Source organism: Juglans microcarpa x Juglans regia, chromosome 3S (assembly GCF_004785595.1).
Source record: "Juglans microcarpa x Juglans regia isolate MS1-56 chromosome 3S, Jm3101_v1.0, whole genome shotgun sequence".
NCBI classification, from domain to species: Eukaryota; Viridiplantae; Streptophyta; class Magnoliopsida; order Fagales; family Juglandaceae; genus Juglans; species Juglans microcarpa x Juglans regia.
Genome location: NC_054599.1, coordinates 21,009,360 through 21,035,769, shown reverse-complemented (window position 1 = coordinate 21,035,769; position 26,410 = coordinate 21,009,360). Strand labels below are relative to the sequence as shown.

Genomic DNA, 26,410 nt, shown 5'->3' with positions numbered 1-26,410 from the left:
GAAGCGATTTTTTCATTTTTTTTTTTGTTTTTGTGGTTCAAATATTTATCTTTTCATAACGCGCTTTGAAGATGATTAGTCTCACATCAATACAAGATTCTAAGGTTATTTATGAGAGAACATCTTCCCAATCCATGTCTTGGAATATGCATCCAAAAATATCTTGAAGTATATATACCCAAAGGATGTGGAAGATAAATAGCATTTCTTTTAAGATTAGGGATAAGCCTCCAGTAGTCTTTTTAAATTATTCAGTTCCCTATCTCATTCAATCACTTCTCCCCAGTCCCTACCACTAGTGTAAGAAAGGATTCTGATTCCCTGTCACAGTAATGAAGCCCAACTATATATGAATGCCTCTTGATGGAGCTAATTACTTGAGCCCAGCAACTTAGACATCTCTTTGCCTTTGAAGAGTACCCAGATATAAAAAATGGCATCACTCAAGTCTCAGAAACCTGCCGCCACTCAACCACCTGCACCAGCCCTCAAAGAGGTTTCTGCTCCTAAAACTTGCCGGACATGTAAATCCACCAGCACACCCGCACCCGCACCCTCGCCCACGCCCACAGGCGGCACATCCGTAGCATATCCCACATCGAAAGCTGCTCCTACCTCCAAGCCAACCTCTGGCAAGAAGGTAATGCCTAAAATTTCAGGGAAATATTATATAATATACCTCTCTCATTACCATAATTTAACATTTTCCATCAACTCTTATATCTCTAGTGTTATTTTGAAAATAAATACTGGCATGATAATTTATAATTGAGTGATGCTACTTCGACATTTGAAATTTTACTTTTTAGATGACTCTCTTGACGTGACACTATCATGTGATAGCATACGGTTTATTAAAAATATAAAAAAATAAAAAATAAAAGCACAAACTCAAAAAAGGTAGAGAGGAAACTTAGAGTTTCAATCTTTCTCTTTTTATATTTTCGGATATCTTTTCAGTATGGATATAATTTTTTTGAGTTTTTTTATTTTTAATAAACCACATGGCATTGCATGATGATGCCACGTCAAGAAGATCATTTGAGCGATAAGTTTTAGATGTCCCACTAATAGTATTCTTATGGATAATATAATCTCAATAAAGTATGATGAAAATAGAATGATAGTGTAACATAGAAGCTAATGCATAAATTTTAAGCATCTCTAATGCATATCCATAAACTTTGAACACTATTTCATCATGGGATGCATATTAATACCATTTATTTATTCTTGACGCGGGTTTGATAGGGAGCAAAAGCGAAGTAAGCATGCAGCCGATGAAAAAGGAGAATAAATGAGGAAGACAAGGCTTGGGTTTGAAGGATTCATCATCAGATAATTAATCTCAATTCATGCCAGTCTGCCTCAATGCTTACTAATTATATTAGAGAAGCTGCTTGTCTATATAATATCCATCATGTGGACTCCTAAAATAAAAATAAAAATACTCTTAAGTTGATCTAAAAAATAGTGCTAAAGAATAACAAGTGACAAGAATAATTTGAAAAATCCATAGTGCCTATTTTCTCGTACACGTTTCCCATATGGGATTGAATCATCATGATCTTCTGGAACCCTAATTGGATATATACTGTTATCTCGAAACCCAATAGACTATACATATGAGAAGGAATTGAATATAGGAAAATAAGTTATATAGTTGGATTAAGACGAGATAGACAAAATGGTAAAATAAAAAAGAAAATGACATTAATTAAACCCCATCACTAGACGATTAATCTAAAATCATACATAATTAATTTATATATAATTTATATGTGCTTTTAATTTTTATTTTGTTTTTCTTTTTGGAATGGAACAAACATACATAATTAATAGCCCCGCCCCAACAATTTAATACCCATCTTTTTAGGTGGCAGTTTATAATGAATAATAAATTTATCTTTTTTTTATTATAAGCTAATATTTTTTTTTTTGGATAAACGAATGAAATTTTATTGCTCAGCAAGTCTTATAATATCTCAAAAGATACAATTGACTGAATACAAGTTAGAATTTCTTCCAATCCTATGAAATCTCTTTGTAGAGATAATGCTTCTCGAGCAAGAATATTGACAGCCTGATTAGCTCCTCTTCTTGTATGGACAACAAACCAAAAGACATAAGTATTAAGCAAAGTTTTGGTATCCTCAATTAATCAACCTGTCGGGCTCCAATCTGGATTTTTCATTGAAAAATTATTCACAACTTGTAAGGCATCTCCTTCCAATATAAGTGATCGAATGTCCATTTCTTTATAGAAATTTGTAGAAATAAACTGATATTGATCCTTAGCATCCCGTGCTGTTATCTTCTAATTTATGTTCTTTCTTTTGTTAGCCGAGATGCTTTTGATACGTTTCATCTCAAATTGAAAGAAGAAGTGTTGGTTTACAAATTACAATGAAAATCATAAAAAATAAAGGTTACAAAATAATTATAAAGAACGTATGTCACACCACCAACTGTACGGATGACTCTGAAGTAATGAAGAGATGGTGCTTGTCGCCCTGTGTAAAATATGATGTTTAAGTCAATAACAATATAAGAATAAGTGTTTGAAAAATGAAGATGAAAATGCTTGTTACCTCTACCGAGTTATTTATAGAAGGAAGTAGCGTGGTGGCGACTATCTTTGATCATCAGTCTCGTGTACTTTTCCTTCATGATATCTTATAAAAAGGAGAAGATATCTCCAACTTTGCAGAAGTTATCTAGCTTAGGATAATTGTATCTAACTGTGAGATTTATCTCTAGCTCTTCGGGATTATCCCGTCTCATGGTTATGAGTCCCCTGTCCGTGGGGCTCTTAACCATGAGTATTATACTAATCCTTGGTGATGGGTTTAGTCTTTGGAGATGGACTCGAGACCTAGGGGTCAAATATCCCCTCCACTAACTATGTCAATTAAGTCATATTAAAATTTAAAATTATTTATATTATAAAATAAATTTAATGTATCATTTTTTATTTTAATTTTCTTTCTAAACTAAGATCAATTTTTCTTCTAATCAATACAATATTCTAACATATCTTATACTTTTTTTCCAATTAATAGATTGGAAATAAAAAAAAATACCCCAATAAATGGTTCAAAATCCAATTAATTTGATCGAAATATACTTTTAAGATTAGGTAGAAGCCATCAGGTTAGTTAATAATTCATTTCGCTGTCTCATTCCATCACTTCTCCCCAGTCCCAATAATCACTTTGTAAGAAATCATTCTGGTTATATGTACATGATTATATTCAACGCCCATTTTGGAGCTCCCAACTTTATTTCTACCACTTCACTTTCCAGGACAGGTATCTTAACAGTCCTGATCACCGTTTGTTCTAGCAAGAGAGAATCTTCTTGCCCGGATGTTGCTCGTGCTAATTTATCTGCCTTTTAATTCTCGGCTCTCGGCACTTGTTAGATATGAAAGTATCTGAACTGGGCGCGCTAGCCCTCTATCAGTGTTAGATACTTCTTCAATTTTTTGCAACGAACTCCACCCGTACTTCATTGACCATTACTTGAGAGTCAGCTCACACCTCTACTTTTTTGGTGCCCAAAGGCCTGGCGATCACCATACCAGAGAACAGTGCCTCGTACTCTGCCTCATTGTTCGTGGTTTAAATGCTAACTTAATAGGATAATTAGGGCGTCATCGTGTGGATAGAAGACCCCCTCCTTGTTGTATTCTCTAAAGGAGATGACGGGAGCCGGTTCACTTTTCCTGTACTTGGTGGGGTAGTATTTTGTTGAGTACACTTCTTGGTACCTTGCTTGCCTGGGATGCACCTTCCGATTGGATGCTCCCGTTAGCGAATCCTCTCGTGATGGTCTTGATTTCCCTCAACGACGATCCTTTCTAATGTGGTGGGAGGGGGCAATCATGCGGGGGTCCCCGCGCACCTTCCCTTTGCCTCGGGCTTATTTCCCTCTTTAGCTTGTTGTCCCTTTTAGCACTTCTTTCTTGTGATCTCCTCCTACACTCCCGCTCTAGTCTCCGGGTGGGAGGATACCATGACCTTGGTCGCCTAGCCTGCTCACTTTTCTCTTTCAAGAAAATGCAGTCTTTTGTGTTATGAGTGTTGGACTGATGGTAGGTGCAATATCAGTGACTAGTGCTCCTATAGCTGTCTTCTTGGGCACCTTGCTGGTCGTCTTTCTAGATGGTGAACGCCGTCTTGTCAAATCGAAACCCCAGGCCTCTCATAGGGGCTTGCTCCCCCCTGTTGTCACGTGGTCCCTTCTTCGGCTTCTCGTGAGCTTCACTCTTGGTTCGTCAAGGCTCAGATTGGATTTTCGGCATTGATGAAGTTGTCGGCTTGATCCATGAACTCCCATAGCGTGGCAGGAGTTTTCCTTGCCAATTTTGCCATGAATTGGGACCGGGGCCCATACTCCTTCTAAAAGTTCTGCCAAAATTATCTTCTTGTCTTGATCGTCTGTAGTCATACGCTCTTTATTGGAGAGTGATAAAGGAGGGTGTGGCTCCTAGATTCAAAAACATACAAAACTTTTTCCTTCCCTCAGTGGATAGGAACAAAAGTTTAGCACGACTAAAACCGACAAGGTTGTTAAAAGCAAAAGTTTAAGATAAATTAAACTTAAAAAAATATAAATATAATTATATATAGATAGTAAAATATTTATTCCTTTGGGTCTCGTGGATTAAATGGCAAATTGCTAGGAAAATTAATGGTTGATCACGACCATATTAATATGTCGTGATTAGCATGCTGACAAGAATTCAAGTCGATCGATTGGCACCACAGATAAGCATAGACACGCCATGCATGTGTTTTATGTGCTACAAAACAAAGTAATTAATATTGATGAATGGCCCTTGCACATGACATGTCCACTCCTAATACTTTTATATATGATTAAGAAAGTCAAGAACGGCCCCAAATCACCCCAAGTTGGGATCACCAATATCAATTATTGCATTATTTATTATCCTCCTTAATTCTAGGGTTCTTGATTTGTCTCCACTAAATCACTTTTTTTATGTTTTTTATATATGAGAATCTTGCTTTATATCTAACTTTTATTTTTATATATATTTAAAAAAAAAGCTGAAAATAATAATCATGTACATACTATATTGCATGGCTAGGTGTGCAAATTAGCAGAGGATATAAAAAACAAAAGTAATTCTATATACAATTTTGAAGTGCGTAAACGTCATATAATCGTTTTGAAAAGAGTTATTTTATTATTAAAAAATTAATTTTTTTTATGTGGATCTCATGTTTTATTCATTTTTTTTAAAATGATTACGCGGCGGTTGCACAATTCATGACTGCAAATATATTTTCTCAAAAAAGAAAGAAATTAAATCTTCCATTCAGCAAAAAGACAAGTGATGGAGATAACGCCTCGTTTGGTTATGCAATTTAGATAAGATGAGATGAAATATTTTGTTGAAAGTTGAATAAAATATTATTATAATATTATATTTTCATATTATTTTTGTTTTGTGATTTGAAAAAATTGAATTATTTATTATATTATTATATGGCAAACTCTCACAATATTGTGTGAAAGTTTGAAAAAATTGTAATGATTATATGAGATGAGATAATTTGTTTGTGTAACCAAACCAGTCCTAAAGGCCCGTGATTTTTTTTTCTTTTTTTTGAACTCCCTTTCCATGTCAAGACTCAAGCTGGCAGACGTGCGGCCCCATTTGGATTCAAAGATGAGCTGAGATAAATTAAGATAGTTTGTGAATAGTAATAAAATTTTATGAATTAAAATTTGTGAATAGTAATGAGATTATTGATCTCAACTCACTTTTGAATCCAAACGAGATAGAATCAGAAATTAAACTTTTTTTTTTCATTTAATTGACTTGCAATATTTTTAGACATAATGGGGGACTAAAGGAAAAATAGAATTGATCAACTTCAAAGAAATTCAAATCACAAGAACATGACTAAAACTTTCAAATAATAACTTACCACTCATTGGCTAAACAAATTAAATAACAAAAGCGATACAGTTTACTACTTACATACAACTTTAAATATAATTAGGTCTCATTTATTTTCACAATTTTTTTTAACTCATTTCATCTCATTATTATAACTTTTTCAAATTCTCAAACAAAATAAAATAAAAAATTCAATTTTTTTAAATTTCAAAACAAAAATAATTTAAAAAAAATATATTCTAACAATATTTTATTCAACTTTTAATTTTAATCTTAACTCATCTTATCTCATCCGCGAAAACAAAAGAGGCCTTAGTGTTTAAAAATTATTTTTTTCTGTCCTTTTGAACTGTTTAATGCCAGATTTATATTTTCCAAAAGATTACATATGGATTGATCAACACTGAAAATATATGGATTGATTAGAAAGAGAAATAAGATGAAGGAAAATGCTAGTTAATTTCCCCCCGGCTTTGACAACTCATTCATTTTATTTTATTTTTTTATTTTTTTAATAGTTAAAGAAGTGACTATTAGTATATTAATATATATTTTTTTAAAAATGTTTAAAGATGTTAAAAAATATTAAAAAAAAAAAAGTACAATACACTAGAGATACTGTACATGTTGGACGGCAGAGTACATCAGCATCCTAAGATGAGTTATATGGATTAGAAAGTTAAAAATTGGAGGATAAGATCAATTATTATCCAGAATGCAAACCACATGCATGTGCGTTTATGGTCCGGTACTCCGATGTGTATATTAACTTGTGGCCGTTTGGGTTTGCGTCAGAAAACTTAAAAAGTATGGTAAAAGAATCTAAAGCTGATACAATTTGCTTATCTAGAAGTTTTATATTAAAGTATTTTTTAGAAAAATGCTATTACTATTCACATACTGCATATTAATATGTAATTTGTCATTTTCATCATTCTATTTAAACACACGCATACTTCATAAAGAATAAACCCTACTCAAAAGTTCTCTCTCCCTTTTCTCTTCAAAGAGCCGCCCTAGCAAAATCCCAACCCAGGAGGAGCTTCGGCTCCTCCCTCCCTCCTCCCAAGGGTTAGACAGAGGTTGTGTAGCTCTTTATTTTTCAATTTTATTTGTTTTTCTGTCTAAAGTATAGTGAAACGTCGAAACCCGACGACCACCACGCGCCCCTCTGCAGGATTCTCAGGTTGTCGATCCTTCGGACGGCCGAAGTCTTTCTTTGAATGGAGCGGCGCATGATTCACATGCGGGGGTCATAGCAGCGAGTGAGATCCACGTGCTACCGCACCAGGAAACTTCTACTGCTGCCATGCGCAGAGTTTCTAAGACCACCAATATCATTTATTGCATTATTTATTTATTGTCCTCCTTAATTCTAGGGCTCTTGATTTGTCTCCACTAAATCACTTTTTTATGTTTCTTAAATCGAAAGTAATTAGATCATGTTTAGGAGCCCTTTACATGATATATTTAGCTATCTTAAATCTTAATTATTCACTGGAGATTGAAATTGATATTTCTCTTAGTTAATTACGCGCCGGGTTAATATCTCATGAAACTTGTTTTAATTTTTTTTTTTTAAAAAAAAATAGACATATGAAGTGAATTATGTTTTATGCAAATTTTTAAGAGGTTTTGATACTTGCGACTCCCAAAAACAAATTAAGAGTACTGGTTTTGTTTTAATGAAGACTTGGGCTTCGGATATTCTCATGAAAGAAAGAAAAATGTGATCAAATTGTAAGATTATTTAAAAAATAATATTTAAAGTAATGAATATTTTCAGATAAAATGATGAGAATCTTGCTTTATATCTAACTTTTATTTTTATATACTATTTCCCCAAAGGTTAATCATTTTGGTTGATCCTTTAAATTTCTATCGATCATAATGTGGTGGACTAAACACGATTGTAACACCCTCATGTGCGCCTGTACCTCCCCAAATCGAAAGGAAAAAAAGAAAAGAAAAGTATTAAATGGAAAAAATATACTCCATCCCCTCCATTTCAAACTATTATTGCTTTTGTAATATGATATTTATTTCGCTAGAGTATTATATATAACTTAATTAGTCGGCCATGATTTAAAACATGTTTGATGTTTGTACAATTTACTCTATTAATTGTTGAGATATTTTCATTGAAACCGAAAGGAATTTTAACACTTACTTTTCCCTCGAGGGTTGGCCGAAAGGAGCAAATCCATTAATAGGTTTCACGGTGATTTTTGCAAAATTGCTACTTTTCTCTAAATGATTTGTTGCTTGAGAGTCTACTTGTACTGCATGTGTCTCTCAGGAGTTGCTGAAAAGCTGTAAATTTTTCTTTTTCGGCCTTGCATGAAGCAAAAAAAAAAAAAAAAAACTAATTAAAAAGAACTAACTTGATAGACAATGTATTATATATCATTATTTACTTACTTATTAACCATAGCAATAATTACGAAGAATAATGCTATTATGTTATCTCATTTTGCCCTCTCATTTTGACTGCTAACTCTTGCATTTATTTATTTATTTATTTATTTTTTACTTAGTGATTAAGAAAATGATTATTAGTGTATTGGTATATTTTTTTATTTTTAAAAAATATTTAAATATGTTAAAAACATGTAAAGAAAAAAAGAAAAAAAAAATAAAAAGTAAAATTTATACTAGTGGGCACGCTTGGTCAAAACTGGTCGGGGCACATTAGCACTACTCCATTAAGAATATGATAGAATAATTTTGTCATGATTATTATATTTACCAAGACTATTAATAATTAGACTATTACGAATGATGGCCAGGGAAGTGGAACCATTGCTTTTGATTAATACCAGTTCTATATAATCATTGAGTAGATTAGGTTCAATGCGGTGCTCCTCATCGCTAGTCCTGAGGATTTCAATCCTTTCCAAAGACATGAATGATTCTCTTCAAATGCTGTCTATAAATACCAAGAACTTATAGGTACTCTATATATGCAGATAACAAAACAGTATCATTAACAAGAGCTTTAATTGTACGTACGAGCTGCGATACATTTATAGATCTAACAGCCATGATCATGAATTCTCGTATTGCTTGGCTCGTGGCCTTCTTCTCAGTTCTCTTGGTAAGGAAATTAATTATTTCAGGCCTGTGTTTTGACATTAATTTGATGGTCTAGATAAAATAATAATTTCTGAGTTTTCTTTTGTATATTTTGCGGAGCAGATTGCTGCAGATCATGGCATAGAAGCAAGAAAGGGTCCTGGAGAATATTGGATTAGTGTTATGAAAGAACAGCCCATGCCGGAAGCACTTCAAGTCCTTGTTCCTCTGGATTCCTCACCATCTCAACTCAACAAGAATGCCGATGACTGTCACACGCCTGAGCTGGGAGCAGAGATCAACAAATTAGACCAGCTTGTCGAGGATTTCAAGCATAAAGCTGATCATGATCACAAGCAGCGTTTTGTTAAGGATTTCGAGCCTAGACCCAATATCTCAGCGTACGGTGGCGATGATGATATTGTTCATGAATCAGAGAAGAAGTTTATCAAGGACTTCGAACCCAGACCTAATATCTCAGCTTACACCGATGATCATGTCCACGGTTCTAAAGAAAGAGCATTTGCAGAAGAATTTGAGCAAACACCAGATGTTACTATTTATCACGAGTGAGAATTAATTAATTAAGACAGATAGTGCAATTTATAAGGGACTTCGTACGTGTAAGATAATATATCAGTACGGCAACTTATAAATAAGTAAAACTTAAGACGCCAAGAAAAAATAAAAAAAGGAATTAGCTATGGAAGAAGGTTCCCTAATTGCACGTACAACCCTGTAGTTGCATGGGCTTTTATTTATGTAAAATATCTTAAGTGTGTATGTGTGATGATGATCATCAAATTAATAAAATGTATTGCATGCTGTGATTTATGTTATCTGCAATATGATCTTAATTAATATGTTAGATTTTATAATAAATATAATTTTATAATATAACATTTTACGTCAATTTGTAAATTTATTTTTATAATTATTTTTAAACTAAATATTTTCCATTCTTTGCTGGAATAGAATATGCATATATGGTCTTCAATTATCGAACGATTTTCGATCATTAATTAATTTGTTTCATATTATTTATCTTGAAATATTGAAAGCGATTAATATTTCTCTCCATTATTAATAACATCATATTCTGCTCATCTAATACGTACAAAAAGGAAAAAAATTAAGACGAGTTGAAATCTATTTAGCTCGATGAAGTTTATTCTTAGAAATCATTTAAAAAATAAATATAAAACCATTTTGCTTGGACTTTTTTTTTTCCCCTAATTTATCATATTATTGTTATAACTTCTTTCTCGGAATTCGTGATAATCAGATGAGATGAGATAGTTTAGTTTTGTATAACCAAACTAGTCCTAAAGGCCCGTGATTTTTTTTTCTTTTTTTTTTTTGACTCCCTTTCCATGTCAGGACTCAAGCTGCCAGATGTGCGGCTCCATTTGGATTCAGAGATGAGCTGAGATGAATTAAGATAGTTTGTGAATAGTAGTGAGATCATTGATCTCAACTCACTTTTGAATCCAAACGGGATAGAATCAAAAATTGAACTTTTTTTTTTTTTTCATTTAATTGACTTGCAATATTTTTAGAGATAATGAGGGACAAAAGGAAAAATAGAATTGATCAACTTCAAAGAAATTCAAATCACAAGAACATGACTAAAACTTTCAAATAATAACTTACCGCTCATTGGTTAAACAAATTAAATAACAAAAGTGATAAGAGTTTACTACTTACATACAACTTTAAATACAATTAGGTCTAATTTGTCTTCACAACTTTTTTAACTCATTTCATCTTATCATTACAACCTTTTCAAATTCTCAAACAAAATAAAATAAATAATTCAATTTTTTCAAATTTCAAAACAAAAATAATATTAAAAAAATATATTCTAACAATATTTTATTCAACTTTTAACTTTAATCTTAACTTATCTCATCTCATCCTCAAAAACAAAAGAGGCCTTTGTGTTTAAAAATTATTTTTTTCTGTGCTTTTGAACTGTTTAATGCCAGATTTGTATTTTCCAAAAGGTTATATATGGATTGATCAACCTGAAAATATATGGATTGATAAGAAAAAGAAATAAGATGAAGGAAAATGCTAGTTAATTTTCCCCTGGCTTTGACAGCTCATACATTTTATTTTATTATTTTATTTTTTTAATAATTAAGGAAGTGACTATTAGTATATTAATATATTTTTTTAAAAAATATTTAAAGATGTTAAAAAATATTTAAAAAAAAAGAAGTACGTTACACTAGAGACACTTATAACGGTACATATTGGACGGCAGAGTACATCAGCATCCTAAGATGAGTTATATTGATTAGAAAGTTAAAAATTAGAGTATAAGATCAATTATTATCCAGAATACAAACCACATGCATGTGTTTATGGTCCGGTACTCCGATGTATATATTAACTTATGGCCGTTTGGGTTTGCGTCAGAAGACTTCAAAAGTAAGGTAAGAATCTAAAGCTGATACAATTTGCTTATCTATTATTATTCACACATCGCATATTAATGTGATTTGTCATTTTTGTCTTTCTATTTAAACACACGCATACTTCACAGAGGAGAAACCCTAGCCAAAAGCTCTCTCTCCATTTTCTCTTCAAAGAGCTGCCCTAGCAAAAACCCAACCTAGGGGTGGAGCTTCGGCTCCTCCCTCCCTCCTCCCATAGGGTTAGACCAGAGGTTGTGTAGCTCTTTATTTTCCAGTTTTATTTGTTTTTCCGTCTAAAGTATGGTGAAATATCGATCTACTATTTTCCGAAGCCTGACAACGGCTGAAGGCTTTCGTTGAATGAAGCGGCGCGTAAGTCACATGCGCGGGTCATAGCAGCGCGTGAGATCCACGTGCCACCGCACCAGGAAACTTTTACTGCTGCCATGCGCAGAGTTTCTAGGACCAAGGATCTCGGTTTCTTCAGACTTGACTGGCCGCCACACTCCTAACGTGTCACGTGTCCCTCACGCGCCACCACAGTCTCTTTTTTTTCTTGTATTTTGTTTTCCTTCAAGTTGAAAATTCAGATCTACAGTTGTAATCCGTCATTTTCACATCTATCTTTATGTTTATTGTTATTTCCTTTTGTTTATGTAAAAATAAAAAAGCAATAGTCTCTTGAATTTTTTGTCCATAGAGTGAAAGTCATCTCCTCCTCTGGAGGTGGGGTTTGAAATCTCTGTTTTAGGTAGAGTGTAGTCTCTTAGATGGTTTGTCTGTAGAAATTTATAGAAGTTAAGACCAAACTAGTCACAAAGGAATTTGTGTACTAGTGGAGCCCCAACTGTGAGTAGTTGGCTTGTAATATGAGTTTTTCCCTATATGTATTAAATCACAGCTGTAACTTTGCTTTAATGAATAAATGAAATCTATTTCTTTGGGAAAAAAAAACACGCATACTGATGTGTAAATTTTTATATATAAATAGAATGATAAAAATAACAAATCACATGATAATATGTTATGTAAAGATGATAAGTAACATTTATCTTTTTGATAAACTTTACCCATTTATATATTTTCATCTCCTCCCTTGACAAGTCTCCAACAGTGCGACATCTACATCCAGGATTCCCATCGATGATGTAGCATTTATATCCCAGTTGATTTCTATAAGAAAAATGCTATTTTGTCTACTCAATTTATCTTCTCATTTTGATACTTTATGTATTTTAATTTTTTTCTTTACTTAATAGTCAAGGAAGTGACTATTAGTGTATTGATATATTTTTTTATATTTTTTTAAAATGTTTTAAAATGAAAAAAAAATATGAATAAAAAAATAGAAGAAAAATTTTGAACTAGCGGTAAAATGAAGCGGTGCACTCTGAGCCGCACAATAGCACTGCTCTTTCTACAATATCCATGCAGGATGGCCTAAAATCCTGTTTCCTTAACTCTCTATATATATAACGCCATCTCCCTCCTTTTCTAACTCCTGCTCCAACTCTATTAATTATAGAAAACTCATGAGTTAGCTACTACAGATCATCTAAAACGGGTGGTGTTTATTTGTGAGACTTTGATTCCAATCTTCGATTCACTGCAACCATCATGATCAGTCGGAAGATGAGTAGGATCATAAGGTTTTTGAAGACAATTTTTATATTATATTTTTTAAAAAGATGCAAATTCTTGTAGCATCAGTTAACCATGCATAAAAATTAAGCAACAAACCATTTTAGAAAGTGGGTGTGAAGGCATATAAATATATATATTATAATTTGGACAAATGTTAGCTTTTAATTCTGTTAACGGGACATCAAATCATTAGACGTAAAATATATCAAAGAATTTTTCAGTAGTCGACGTCGCATTAACAAACGATAAAAGAAGATGAATATGATTTTTATTCTGTAATGTATGGTAATAAAGCAGTATATACCATGCATGGCGTGTCAGGAAAAAATTACTAAGCGGAGCATCTGATACTAAAGCCTTTCATGATCAAGTGCTCTCCAAATCACTTGTTCCATTCTCTTCAAATGCCACCACTCCCTAATTGGCCTTGTCATCTTTTTACTGTCACTACTGATGATTCGAATTCTTCTGCGCGCATGCAGCAGTCTTGGAACTCTGCTATAAAAGAGCATGTTTGGAAGAAGACATTAATCGAGGCCACCGAGTCAGATCGATAAAAACTTTCATTTTTCAGTACTACATCTCGTTTGTTTTAGACAGATCTTGAGATCAGAAAAATGGCATCAGTGAAGGCTGAAAAAACAGTGAGCACTCAATCATCTGGGCAGGTGAAGAAGGAGCCTGGAGCCAAGACCAGTGATAATGCAACCAAAGCTCCGGCATCCAAGTCCGGTGCAAAGAAAGCCGCAGCAAAGGCACCTCCGGAACCAAAGAAGAAGGTATATGTCATGCATGCATGACACCCTGCAGAGATGCTAGTTCTCTCTCTCTCTCTCTCTCTCTCTCTCTTTGAGCAAGATATATAATATTAGATTGAAGAAATTGATCATGATACATGAGGAGGCTAGGGGTTAGAGATCCTTAATATTTATACGCTCCAGAAGAGTGGTTAGAATCAGTGACGGAGCTAGGATTTTACTTCAGGGTGCAAAGTTCAAAATTAATATTTTGTCTCCAATTAAAAGGAAAAAATACAAACTCATTACTCTTATGCATGCGTGCTTGATCTTGTAATTGAAAAAAGGTTCCGATGCTTGTAGGGAAAAGGAGGCAAATCATCAAAGCACTAACCAAACAGCCTGTGTGAGTGATGTCTGAGTACAAAAAGCAGCTACAAGAAGATCAGAGTTTACATTATCTCTAATACCCTTATGGTTTAGTTAAATTGTGTACTACGAAATTAATATCCATGTAAGTCTTAGCTAGGCTGGGCCTATTTCAATAACAACGATGATCTTCTGAGTATATCAACTTCTTTATTTCTCAGTCATGCTGTTTCTTTTCAATAATAATAATAATAAAAAAATTATCTTTCACATTTATTTAATCATCCCATTTCTTGTAAATCACACAATGAAGAAAAAAATTAAAAAACTGTGAAGTGTGGGATGAATAGTGACTGATATATAGCAAAACTTATACTAAAATGACCAAGTGGCTATTTCTCGAATTAATCACCCCGCCCTGAGCATCGGTACATTGGGGGGGGGGGGGGGGGGGGGGGGGCGCTGGGGAAGAAAGCTTAGAGCAGATTGTGAAGTTCTTGATGAAATTAGGCAACATTCAGAGCAAATTAGGAAATTTAATCTGTCCGTACTTTGTAAGGTTAAAGCGGTTAATTATACAATTCAAAGCACAAATTGATAAGAGTTACACAAATTAAGGGTGGGAAGAAGAAATATAACCATCACTGTGACGTATGTACAGTAAGACGGCGAATGAACAAAAATATGGGTTTTGAAGTACTTTTTAGGTTAGTTGAGGGATCGACAATATAATATGTGGTTAGAATGGGCTGACTCTGCTTGCCCACTGCAACATAAATTCAGGTAGAAGGCGTTTGTTTGGAGGAGCCACTTCATCTTTGTGTAGGGCCTCCGCATCACCAGCATGAATGATGGCTAATAAATCTTCAAACATCGGATCTCTACCCCCTCTCATTGGGTCCTGAATAGCATGTGAAAGGATATATCTATATCAACCGAGTTCCTTTTTGTATTTTCCTCAATCAGTAACTGACATAATTGGACTGAGATTAACGGTCACTTGCATATGTATATAAATATATATATATATATATATATATTTAAGTATGCATGCCAAAGTAGCTGAAGAAAGAGCTCCAAAAATGAGAAAGGTTATGCAAAAGATGACTTGAACCGTATTTCAGGGTAGGAAAGAACCCAAAAACAGTTTCTTCAAGAAACAGGAAGAACGAAAGCATTGATTTGAAGAAGTTTTAGTGTTGTTGCATTGAACAAAAAATGAATGGTTTTGAAAAATGAGGATCAGATAGATTCTAAAAAAAAAATAGCCCATCGAGAGAAGAAGAATCTCAGTCAATTAAAGGAGCATCCTAACAGACAAAAAGAATGACTTGAACCACCTTGGTGGTTTCTCCATTCTACAAAAGCAACATCTTGAGAAAATAAACTAAAAATGATGCATTTTAAGTCCTCCCTTACCTGAATAAACAGATCAGTATGAGTCTTTCCTTCATACAAAATGTATTCAGCTTTTACTCCGACTCTGAGAAGTGTTTCAGCAAAATTCTTACTGCACAAAAGAAGATGATACTTTTTTTTTTTAAAGGTAATCAAGAAATTTTATTCACAGGAAAATGAGGTATAGCCAAGTACACAGGATGCATACATGAGAAGTACCTAACTAGGATTTACAACCGAAAGCTGAAAATCATGGACTATTAAGTCCATTACATTCAATGACCCCCGCCCATAAGAACAAGGTTTTAAAAAAGAAAAACTTTAAGCTCATCTAGTGTCCTCTCGCGATCCTCAAAGCTCCTATCATTTCTCTCCTGCCAAATGCACCAACACATACATATAGGGGTCATCTTCCATATTGCTGCCACTTGAGGATTGCCTTCGATACTATTATTGACTTCCATAGGGTCCCCCTTTCTCGTTGGTACCGCCACAACCATTTAACCAAAAGAGTTTTATTGAACTTCATCAATTACGGATCCCCAATCCACCCCTAGACATGGGTGTGCAAATAGTTGACTAGTTCACCAGATGGAATTTGAACTCGTCGTCCATCCCACTCCACAAGAAATCCCGTTGTAGCTTCTCAATACGATTGGCTTCCTTCGTAGGGAGAGGGAACAAGAATAGAAAATAGGTTGGTAGATTAGAAATGGTACTTTAATTAAAGTAACCCTACCCCCTTTAGACAAGTATAACCTCTTCCAAGAATCCAATTTATGTTCCACCTTTTCAACCACGGCATTCCAAATCCCCTCTAATTTGAAGGAAGCACCCAATGGTAGGCCAAGATACTTTATAGGTAGAGAAGATACCTTACCTCCCAGAAGTCAAGCTAGATTCGCTGCATTACGGACAACTCCCACCAGCAACAATTCAGACATTGAAAGATTCACTCTCAAACTGGAGACAACTTCAAAACAAAGGAGGAGAGCTCTCAAAGATTTGAATGTGCCCATGATTTGCTCAAAAAATTAGAGTATCATCGACAAAAAGCAAATGAGAAATATCAATAGAGCCATAATCACCATTCCTCACTGAGAAGCCATAGAGATCAAACAAAAGCCTTCATTAGAAGATGATAATTAGAGCCTACGGCACAAGCTTGTGCTCTCCCCAAGCAACACAACTCCAGTAGCATCAAAATCTTGGGATCATTGGTCTAGGAATTAAGAAGCCACCTCAAATCAAGCCAAAGCGATGGGTAGGGCAGACAGGATTTTTCTTGTGTTTGGTTGGGAGGACATGGGGGAGGGATGGAAATTGACATGGGTAGGGCAGACAGGTTATTTGACCGTCTCTCTCTCTCTCTGCTCCCTATCTCTCTCTGCTCCCTATCTCTATGCCTGAATTCCTATCCTATTTCCGGCGCTTCTCGCCGGGAATAATTCCTTAATCTCAAATCAACTATACTTGTTATTTAAGGCATTACTACCCCAAATTAACTATACTTGTTGATTGCAAACTAATAACATTTATTATTATTTCAAAAGTGACGTTTCAAGGCAAACGTTTTTAAAAATGCAGATCAGGAATGAACATGTAATCTACAGCAAATATCTGTATCCACAACTACTCAGTAAAAACACTTTCAAGGGGAATAATACATATATATATATATATATAGCATGCGGCTCTGTTATCCCCGCATTCAACATTAATACCATAGTCAGTGAATCTAGAAAGGTACTGATGCTAATAGATTGTGTATCGAGATTTAACTCTTTATAACTACTCACTGGACACGAAGCAATGCAATCATATCTCATAAGATCTGAAGGACAACCATGCCTTTTAGCGTAGTAATCCCTTAAATAATTTGACATCAGTATAGTACTTCTATACAAAACAGATTGACACTACTATAGTACTATTATTTTAAAACAAGAACGTCAGCAATAAAAACTTATCTCAACACCCCAGTGAGCCTCGTACACCATTTGATTTAAAAGTAATTAGATGCAGTCACACAATTAAGTCCAGAGCAGATTCAGACCTGGCACCCGAAGGTATGGAGTAATCTGCAGTGCCATGAAATAAAAAAATAGGTGGTAAGAGGTTCATGGCATTTCTAACATTCGGGTCCTGGACCATTACTTCGGGGAGAATTGTTGCAGGGATTCTTCCCCTCCCATTATGCTGTATAAAATCAAGTGATCAGTTCAAACAAGTGACTGGAAGAGATTAGATCATAAAGAAAAGATTGCTTTTCTAAAAGTATAAACCAAACTATATTTCATGCACCGCAATAATTTATTTGAAAATTAAGATGGCACCTACCTTAAAAAAAGGGATCGGTACAGACCCCGACTATGGAAGTAATCTACTAGATTAAGCAAATTGTACCTGCTTATGGACATTACAATAACTGTAATATCAACATAACTTTCAAGTTCAAACACAAGAAACATAAGGTGCAAAAATGCTTGAAAGAGAACGTAATTTTTGAAAAGATCATAACTAGAATAAGACAATACTATTTACCATAGCACTTTTTTCCTTACTTACCGATCGAAAAAAGTATACCCACACTTATAAAATTATAAATAAGCATATCTTGTTTTCAACTACAAACTCCAACAAATTATGTCAGTTATACTGGGATGAGCATGATTTACAGAAATTTCGGTTAAAATATAGTTGAACTATGAAGCCCTCAAGCTCAACTTAGGCAAAGACAAAGTCAACATAGTTGATTCACCCTAACACCCCAATATCACATTTAGTTCTGCACTTTAATCTGTAACACTCCAGAAGAAACACTTGGAAGGAAAGGATAAAGAAGAAGTAGACTGGAATGATATGATGGGAGAAAAAAAGGTTCACACTTGAATAAATGCATGCAATCACTGCACGACCCAACATTCCAGAACTCTCTAATTTCAGATATTACAACCTGAATCTACCAATTATGATCTCCTGACAAACTGGTTGATCATCTTAATAATCCATTTTAAGGGAAAGTGTCAAATCAAAAGAAACATGTAATATGGTCTGTCTATTGTGCTTGAATTACAAGGAAGAACTCCATATGGTTAAAAAAATGCAGCATACACTTACCCTCCAGATAAACCAAAATAAGCCTTTATCTGGGAGACACTCCAAGAAGTGCTCTCCCCTTCACCAGATTCTTTAATTGCCTGATCCAAGATTGTGCAAGCACCAATATGTGCACCAGCTGACTGTCCCATTAGATATATCCTACGCAAATGAAGTGCAAGCAACATATTCGTTAACAATTCCAAAACCCCATTTTATTCCCAACAATAAATTCATGCTTTAAGTTTATATAAAAATGAGAATAATCTATTACCTGTCAGGATCACCTCCATATTCAGCAATATTGTTGCACACAAATGAGATACCTTGGGAAGTATCCTTTACCATATCACTCATGGTCCCCTGAGGGAAATTCCTGCATCAATAGTCAATTAAAACCCATGATAGAATGAAATGGTATTACAGGTAGATAGATTTTATGCACTTCACCCAGAAACCACCCAACAATACATCTACAGCCTAAGAATGTTCAAGCAAGCGTGTTACTTGTCCATGTCCATGAAAAAGAAAATCAATATGTAAGATCATAGTCAAGGCAGACTTTTTTTTTTAAAAAAAAAAAATAGAAATTGGATTTTATAGACAGAACATTAAAACAGAAGAAACAAGAAACTGCAAGTTATACCTAATGGTTTAAGCTATCAATGATTGTTGGATCAGTCAACTGCATCTTATATATAGCATTAGAACACATTAGAGGGGAATTGAAATATGCAGGCAACACCATCATCACAAAGAGACAAGGTTGGTCCACATTTAACAGAATATTCTTTACTTTTTAGGGGTACTTCAGTCTTTTTTCCTTCTTCCAGGAAGTTTGAGCTTAGGCAAACATCTTAATGATGTTAAGACATGTTCAAGGAATATGTAACATTTGCTTCTGATGGACATACGATAGGAAAATGTTGTGTTCTTGAGGTTTTGTATGGCAAGGATCATACTCTAGGTTTGGTACTAGATAGTGAGCTGAATGGCTTAATGTAAATTAAGTACAAATCTCCATAGAGTTGGATTTCCAAGGTTTGGGCGCGGATACTCCTTGAGAAAAATGATTACTTTTCCTCTTAATGAGGAAAAGAGCTTCTTGAGATATATGATTACTACACTATAAAATGTGCATATTGGTGACCTTACTACGAAATAGTTAGGGATAAATAAATGTCCCTACAGGAAATAGAATGTTGCAGCTTTTGTGATAAATATCATATAGAGACAGTGTCATGAACAAACAAATCTCAATAAATGCATAGGAGAACTTCATCCAGAATATAGTTTGTGATGGCTAGATGAGATCTGTTATGCACAACAATATGCTGTTGCTTGGAGAAAATCATATCACCTGTAATCTATGCATGCCACAATGATGTCTCTTTCTGATAACTGTTGTCCTAAAAGACAACCCCATGCTTTGTAACTGTATAAAAAAACTCTCAAAAAATATAGATAAGCAGGCATATGGTGTAAAAAAAAAAAAAAAAAAAGTAATTTTTTGAAATGAACAGAATCCGACAAGACTAGCCAATAAGAAACTTAAATCCAATTTTATAATTACATGAACAACAAACCAAAACAAGATTCTAATATTTATAACAAACATACATGTAATCATTTAACCCAGAATAGTCACTTTCAGTTTGCAACTTGATTCCAGATATACCTACTCGTACCCATTTCTGCTATTGTTTCTTCCTCTTCTCATGCAAGTACTAACCAAATGCCATTTTAAATTTCAATGTTAGTAATATTTTTTATATTTATTGCATAACTTAACAGACGAATCTATTTGTTGCTTAAGAGTCAATTTCTAGAACCAAAAACTTTTCTGCTATTATTCCTATTTTATTAGACTTCCCACTGCAACTTCAAACATTAACCATCAATGAAAGAATCTCTCACCCAATAATCCAGGCTCCACCTGTTACAAATGCAATGACTGGCTTCAGCCCTTCACTATTTTTGGGTAGATACAGATCCAGCCTGAAGAACAAATTTAATCAATTCAAGCCACTCATCCATGAAATTAAACGGTGTATAAAATTCATTAATATTACCTATTTCTGGGCTGATCACCATAAACTATGCTTCTGTGAACCTGAGGGGAGAAGAAATAGTAATATCCTACTGCAAAAGATAAGCAGACTAGTCATGCACCACTGAGTTGGACAAAGATAGCTCATGCTACATAAATGACTGCTAAAATATACATCGCCTAAATTTTGGGCAATTAAAAAGTTGATATGCATGAAAATATTACAACAGAATATTCGATATTACAGACCTTGAAGAAAACCTGGGAAAAGTAGCAAGGAGTAACAACCAAGTGCAAGAAATCTTGTAATCCATTTGTAACCTACCCTGAATAAAAATAAATGATTAGAACGCATCTTGACCTGGTAATACAGATAGGCTTGATAAAGCATCTCAAATAAACATTGAAGTATGTAAAACCAAAAATCCAAATCCCTGAAGGACTTAAAAGATCACAAAAATGGAGTTGAAGCTACGACAAGTGTTCTCTTCCTCCTTCCAGTGTCTGTAAAAGTGTTTGAGGGTGGTTAAGTGACCTACATGTTAAAACCCACACAAAATAGACAAGGGTTTTCTATCATCTCCAACCAGTTGACATAGTCCCAACCTTTTTAGATTATTTCTCCTTTATAACTTTCTCAGTTCTCAACCATTCCTCTCTCTCTCCTAGGGAGGCAAGTTCATACATGTAGAGTCACTATCGTACTTCATATGTGTTTAGACCTTCATCACCATAATTGTGTCACATAGTCACATACAAAGGCCACGTCTTGTTTTCTTCGGTTGCATTTGCTTTTAAAAGTACCATTCAGGTCATCTAAACACTCGATGTTCTTCCCATCTTTCCTATCCCTCTAAGAGAGCCTACTTCATATGTGTAGTCTAATTGCCTACTTCACATATTTAGTCCATCTTCATATTTCTATCACATAGTCACATATACAGTCCACTCCTTATTTTCTTCAGGTGCAATCACTTTTAAAGTACCATTCAAGGCATCTAAACACTCTCGATGTTCGTCCCACCTTTGCTATCCCTATTAGAGAGCCTACATCGTATGTGTACTCCAATTGCCTACTTCAGTAGATGTTTAGACCTTCATAATCATAACTATATCACATAGTCACATATAGAGGCCATTTCTTGATTCCTTCAGATTAAATTACTTGTGAAACAAACCACCAAGGTATCTAACTCTCTCGAAGTTCTTTCCACGTTTCCTGTCCCTCAACGACCTTTTTGATATGTTTACTCTCAATTGCCTACTTAATCTTCGTGGACAAATTTCTATTCCATTTTAAAACTTCATGATCAAAATTTCCTCACATATTTATATATAAAGGCAATTTCTCATTCTTTTTCTCCGATATCGGTACTTAAAAAATACTGTGCCACATCATATGGGTTATGTTTAGCATGTGGAGGAAAAGATTGTGCTTTGACTATCTGTCCTAAAACATCTAAATTAACTTTTTTTTTTTTTTTTTTTTATAGGTAATCAAGAAATTTTATTCATAGGGAAAGGAGGCATAGCCCGAGTACAAAACATCTAAATTAAGTACAGGTGACAATAAACAACCTGCCAGTAGGCAGGGCCCTGATTGATAAACCCCTACCCTTACTCATATCAGAAGTGGCTAAGAATAACTTTTTAGGCTTGGCAACAAAATTACTGCTCTTCCTATCCATGATCTTAGAAGTCTCAGCTATTTCAAGTTTAGAGGATGAAATTCAAACCTCAAAAGCTCGAACTGAAAGCACTTGTCTTCCGGAAACATGTAACAAATACTTTTTTTGATCGGTAAAACATGGAACAAATATATGAAGGGGAAAAATAAGGAGTCAACTATTTAGTGAGTTTATATACGTTAGGCTCATTTCCCTCCATACCCCCCGGCGATCCTCAAGAAAAACTTATGCAAAAAGTTCTCTGAGAATCAAGATTACCTTCAAATACAATTCTTATCTTATTAAATCTAAAAGAAATCTTGCCATCGCAAAACAGAGCAATTCTCAGAATCTACAAAAACAACCACGTGAAAGAATTAAAAAATGGTACCCAAGATATCTCAGGAGCTCCAAAGTCAACCGGGTCAGCAAGAACGTCTCGGCCGCAACGTGCCCCACATCGCGTCCAAATGACTGGCGGCGTCCGTCGCCGCCGGAGGGTGAAGACAGCGAGTTTTCGCTGGCGATCCGGCGCCTCCTCTGTTGATAGGAGCTAGAACAAGTCGTGGTGGTGGGGGTTAAGGCCCTCGGTAGAAGGGGCTTTTGGGATGAGGCTTTGTCATCCGCGAGGGACGGAGAAAAAGGAAGACTGCTAGTTGGGTCATCCCCTCCTCCCATGAGTGGCATCGTGGGTGTGGAAGCAGCGGAAGCCATGGTTGAAAGGGATGGCTGTCCCAATCAGGAATGCGAGGGCTTGTTGGATATAGGTAGGGTTGGAGATCGCATTTTTTATTTTATTTTATTTCTCACTTAAATATGCACACTTGTCTCTATTTAACTGGTTTTTTTTAAGGGATGGGAAGCGAGCAGAACTGGCGCAGCGGAGTATCAAGATCCAACGTGAAGTGGGTTGGTGCGTGTCTATTAGCACGTTTTTCTGCCCTAACCTCACTGCCTCAAAGGAAGCTTGTAGTCAAATCGACTCCAAAGCAAAACATACTGAAGTAACAGAATCCTCACGGTGGAATATTGTGGTAGAGCCTAGGAATATATTTTGTACGGCAATTTCACCTCCCAATTACTTCTAGTTCAATTTCTTCCTCTTGTTTAGCATGTCTTCAAGCTAAGTCTCATATACTTCTCCATCCACCCTCTCCCTCTCGCTCATTTCATCCTTTTCAACTTTTATTTCCTGATATTTGAGGACAGTGTTTGTGCTCTCCTCTAATGGTTTCAAATTTTATCTTTCTATTATAGATAATTTTACTAAGTACATTTGGTTTTTTCCTCTTCATGCTAAATCGGATGTCACTACTACTTTTATAGCCTTTCTCAAGTATGTGCACAATACTTTCTCTTCAAATATAATTGTCATTCAAACTTATTGGGGTGGCAAATTTCGTCCTCTTCACACTTTACTTCAAAATTTTGGAATTACTCACCAGATTACGTGTCCATATTCACACGCTCAAAATGGTAGTATTGAAAGACATCATCATCATATTGTTAAAACTGAACTTTCTCTTTTAGCTTAGTCATTGGTTCCTACTAAATATTGGACTGACGCCTTTCAAACAGCTATGTTTCTTATAAATCGTATGTCTATTCCAATTCTTAATAATTCCTCACCATTTCAAGTTTTATTTAAGCAGCTTCTTGATTACTCCTTTTTGTGTATTTTTGGTACTGCTTGCTGGCTCAATTTATGACAATTCTTGGTATTTTTATACCATATCCATTTTTGGTCACAAAATGGGTATGCGTTCTCAACTCTATATTTTTATGGGTTATAGACAAGATCATAAAGGGTATAATTGCCTTCATGTGCCAACGGTTGAATCTATATTTCTAGAGATGTTCGCTTTAATGAAACTCACCTTCCTTTTTCTTCTCATGATGGCCCCTCTGTATTGCCCAACTCATGCACTCGGCCCAGCCACTCTTCCGAAAGTAAATTCCCACTCATTCTCACCAGCTCTCGGGTTCTTATCTCACTCAGCCCACGAGCCCACTTCATCCAACCCAGACTTAAACATCTTAGCTTCTCTCCAACCCGATATCACTTCTTCTTCTCCTAACTTTACATCGTCGCCTATTATTTCTCTAAACCCTACTGTCTTGTCTCCCTCCTCTCCTGTGTCATCCGAAGCTCCCTTTCCTCATCCTTCCTCAGTCCATCCCATGATCACACGGTCAAAAGCTAATATTCACCGTCCTCTTCTTAGATCTGACTGTGCGATACCATGGCCACCTTCTAAACCTTTCATTTCCCTTTCCAAGACCTCTCCCATCCCTGAAGAGCCATCCTCGTACACATAAGCTTCAAAATCTCCTGCCTGGCGTGCGGCCATGGCTAGTGAATTTGAAGCTCCTCTTCACAATCACACTTGGAATCTAGTCCCTCCCAACCCTAACCAAAATGTACTCGGCTCCAAATGGGTTCTCAAGACCAAAAAGCATGTTGATGGCCCTCTTAAAAGTCGCAAGACTTGTCTTGCGAGGGTTCCACCAGCAAGCCGATCTTGATTACTCTGAGACTTTTAGCCTTATGGTCAAACCAGTTACCATTAGACTATTGACCTCTATCGTTGTAACTCGTCAATGGCCCCTACATCAACTTGACATTCAGAGCATGTTCCTTCATGAAGACCTAGAGGAGGACGTTTTAATGCAGCAAACAATTGGGTTCGTAAATCCTGACTTCCCTCATCATGTTTGTAAGCTAAAGAAATCCATATATGGTCTTAAACAAGCCCATCGGGCTTGGTTCTCCAAGCTTAGTTCGAAATTGTTATCCCTAGGTTTTCATGGCTCACTTTTGGATTCAACACTATTTATTATTTCTTCTACTTCCGCTTGCATTTATGTTCTTGTTTACGTTAATGATATTATTGTCACTGCCTCTAGCTTGTCACTGATCACTGATTTTATATTTGCACTTCGTACCACTTTTCCAGTTAAGGATCTTGGTACATTGCACTATTTTTTGGGTATTCAAGTCTGTTGTAATTCAATTGGTTTGTTTATGTCTCAATCCCGTTATATCACTGATTTATTATTTTGGACTAATATGCACAATTCCAAACCAATATCCACTCCTATATCTGCCTTGACTAAGCTCACTGCTCTTGATGGATCCTCCTTTGAGGATCCACAACCCTATCGTAGTGTCGTTGGTAGTCTACAGTATCTAGCCTTTACTAGGCCACAATTCTACTGGTTTGTTGTAAATAAAGTTTGTCAATTTATGCACTATCATCGTCTTCCTCATTGGCAAGCTGTTAAAAGAATACTGTGTTATCTTCATTTAACTACTTCATTAGGTCTATGTTTCTCACATGTCTCCTCGTTAAAACTTATTGCCTTCTTTGATGCTAATTGGATTGGATGCCCTGATGATCGAAAATCAATGGGTAATTTTTGTATCTTTTTAAGACCCACTTGATCTCCTGGGGCTCTAAGAAGCAGCCCACTATAGCACAATCATCTACTGAGGCCAAATATAAATCCGTAGCTAACACTTCATGTGAACTTCTCTGGTTACAATATTTATTAAAAGAATTAGGAATTTTTCTCAATGACCCACAGAATTTATTGTGTGATAATCTTGGTGCCACATATTTATCCGTTAGTCCTGCTTTACATTCTAAAACTAAATATGTGGATGTTAATTATCATTTTGTGAGGGTCGTGTGGCTACAAAAGCTCTCAATATTTCCTTTGTATCAAGCAAGGATCAAATTGCCGATATACTTATCAAGCCTCTCTCCTTGGCACACTTTTCTCTTTTACACTCAAGCCTTACTATCTCTTCAGTGCCGCTTGAGTCGCGGGAGGCTATTAAAGCACATGTTTCTTCTGCCTTAGACAACACCGCCTTAAAGGAAGCTTCTAGTGAAATCGACTTCAAAGCAAAACAGACTGAAGTGACAGAATCCTTATAGTGGAATATTGCTGAAGAGTCTAGAAATATTCCTTGTAACATAATTCTCATAAGAATTACGTCTGTAGTA

General features: G+C 35.2%; 2 protein-coding genes and 2 long non-coding RNA genes across 4 annotated transcripts; 3 read left to right on the top strand and 1 right to left on the bottom strand.

Moving 5' to 3' along the window:
• The first annotated feature begins 358 nt into the window (after positions 1–358).
• Positions 359–25,185, top strand: LOC121257314. The gene is made up of 4 exons (XR_005939195.1): positions 359–640; positions 1,252–1,473; positions 8,562–8,577; positions 25,174–25,185. It is a non-coding gene; the product is annotated as an uncharacterized LOC121257314 (long non-coding RNA).
• On the top strand, positions 8,900–9,840 carry LOC121257312 (organ-specific protein S2-like). Its single transcript, XM_041158276.1, has 2 exons — positions 8,900–9,032; positions 9,134–9,840. Exons 1-2 carry the CDS (start codon positions 8,979–8,981, stop codon positions 9,581–9,583), a joined length of 504 nt encoding a protein of 167 aa, XP_041014210.1. The 5' UTR covers positions 8,900–8,978; the 3' UTR covers positions 9,584–9,840.
• LOC121257315 lies at positions 13,377–14,382 on the top strand. Its single transcript, XR_005939196.1, has 2 exons — positions 13,377–13,856; positions 14,178–14,382. It is a non-coding gene; the product is annotated as an uncharacterized LOC121257315 (long non-coding RNA).
• LOC121257311 (probable isoprenylcysteine alpha-carbonyl methylesterase ICMEL1) lies at positions 14,809–23,215 on the bottom strand. The gene is given in 12 exon segments (XM_041158275.1): positions 14,809–15,084; positions 15,603–15,693; positions 17,638–17,746; positions 17,749–17,780; positions 17,922–17,987; positions 18,702–18,842; positions 18,955–19,056; positions 20,041–20,115; positions 20,598–20,678; positions 20,753–20,822; positions 20,980–21,056; positions 22,789–23,215. Coding segments are annotated over 12 exon segments (1,329 nt in total). The 5' UTR covers positions 23,112–23,215; the 3' UTR covers positions 14,809–14,922.
• Positions 25,186–26,410: the final 1,225 nt, after the last annotated feature.

What these genes read in the sequence shown, in the direction of transcription:
- LOC121257312 (XM_041158276.1), top strand. Translation starts at nt 8,979, where the DNA reads ATGATCATGAATTCTCGTATTGCTTGGCTCGTGGCCTTCTTCTCAGTT. An exon ending in CCTTCTTCTCAGTTCTCTTG is followed by an intron (nt 9,033 to 9,133) that starts GTAAGGAAATTA and finishes TTTGCGGAGCAG; the next exon opens with ATTGCTGCAGATCATGGCAT.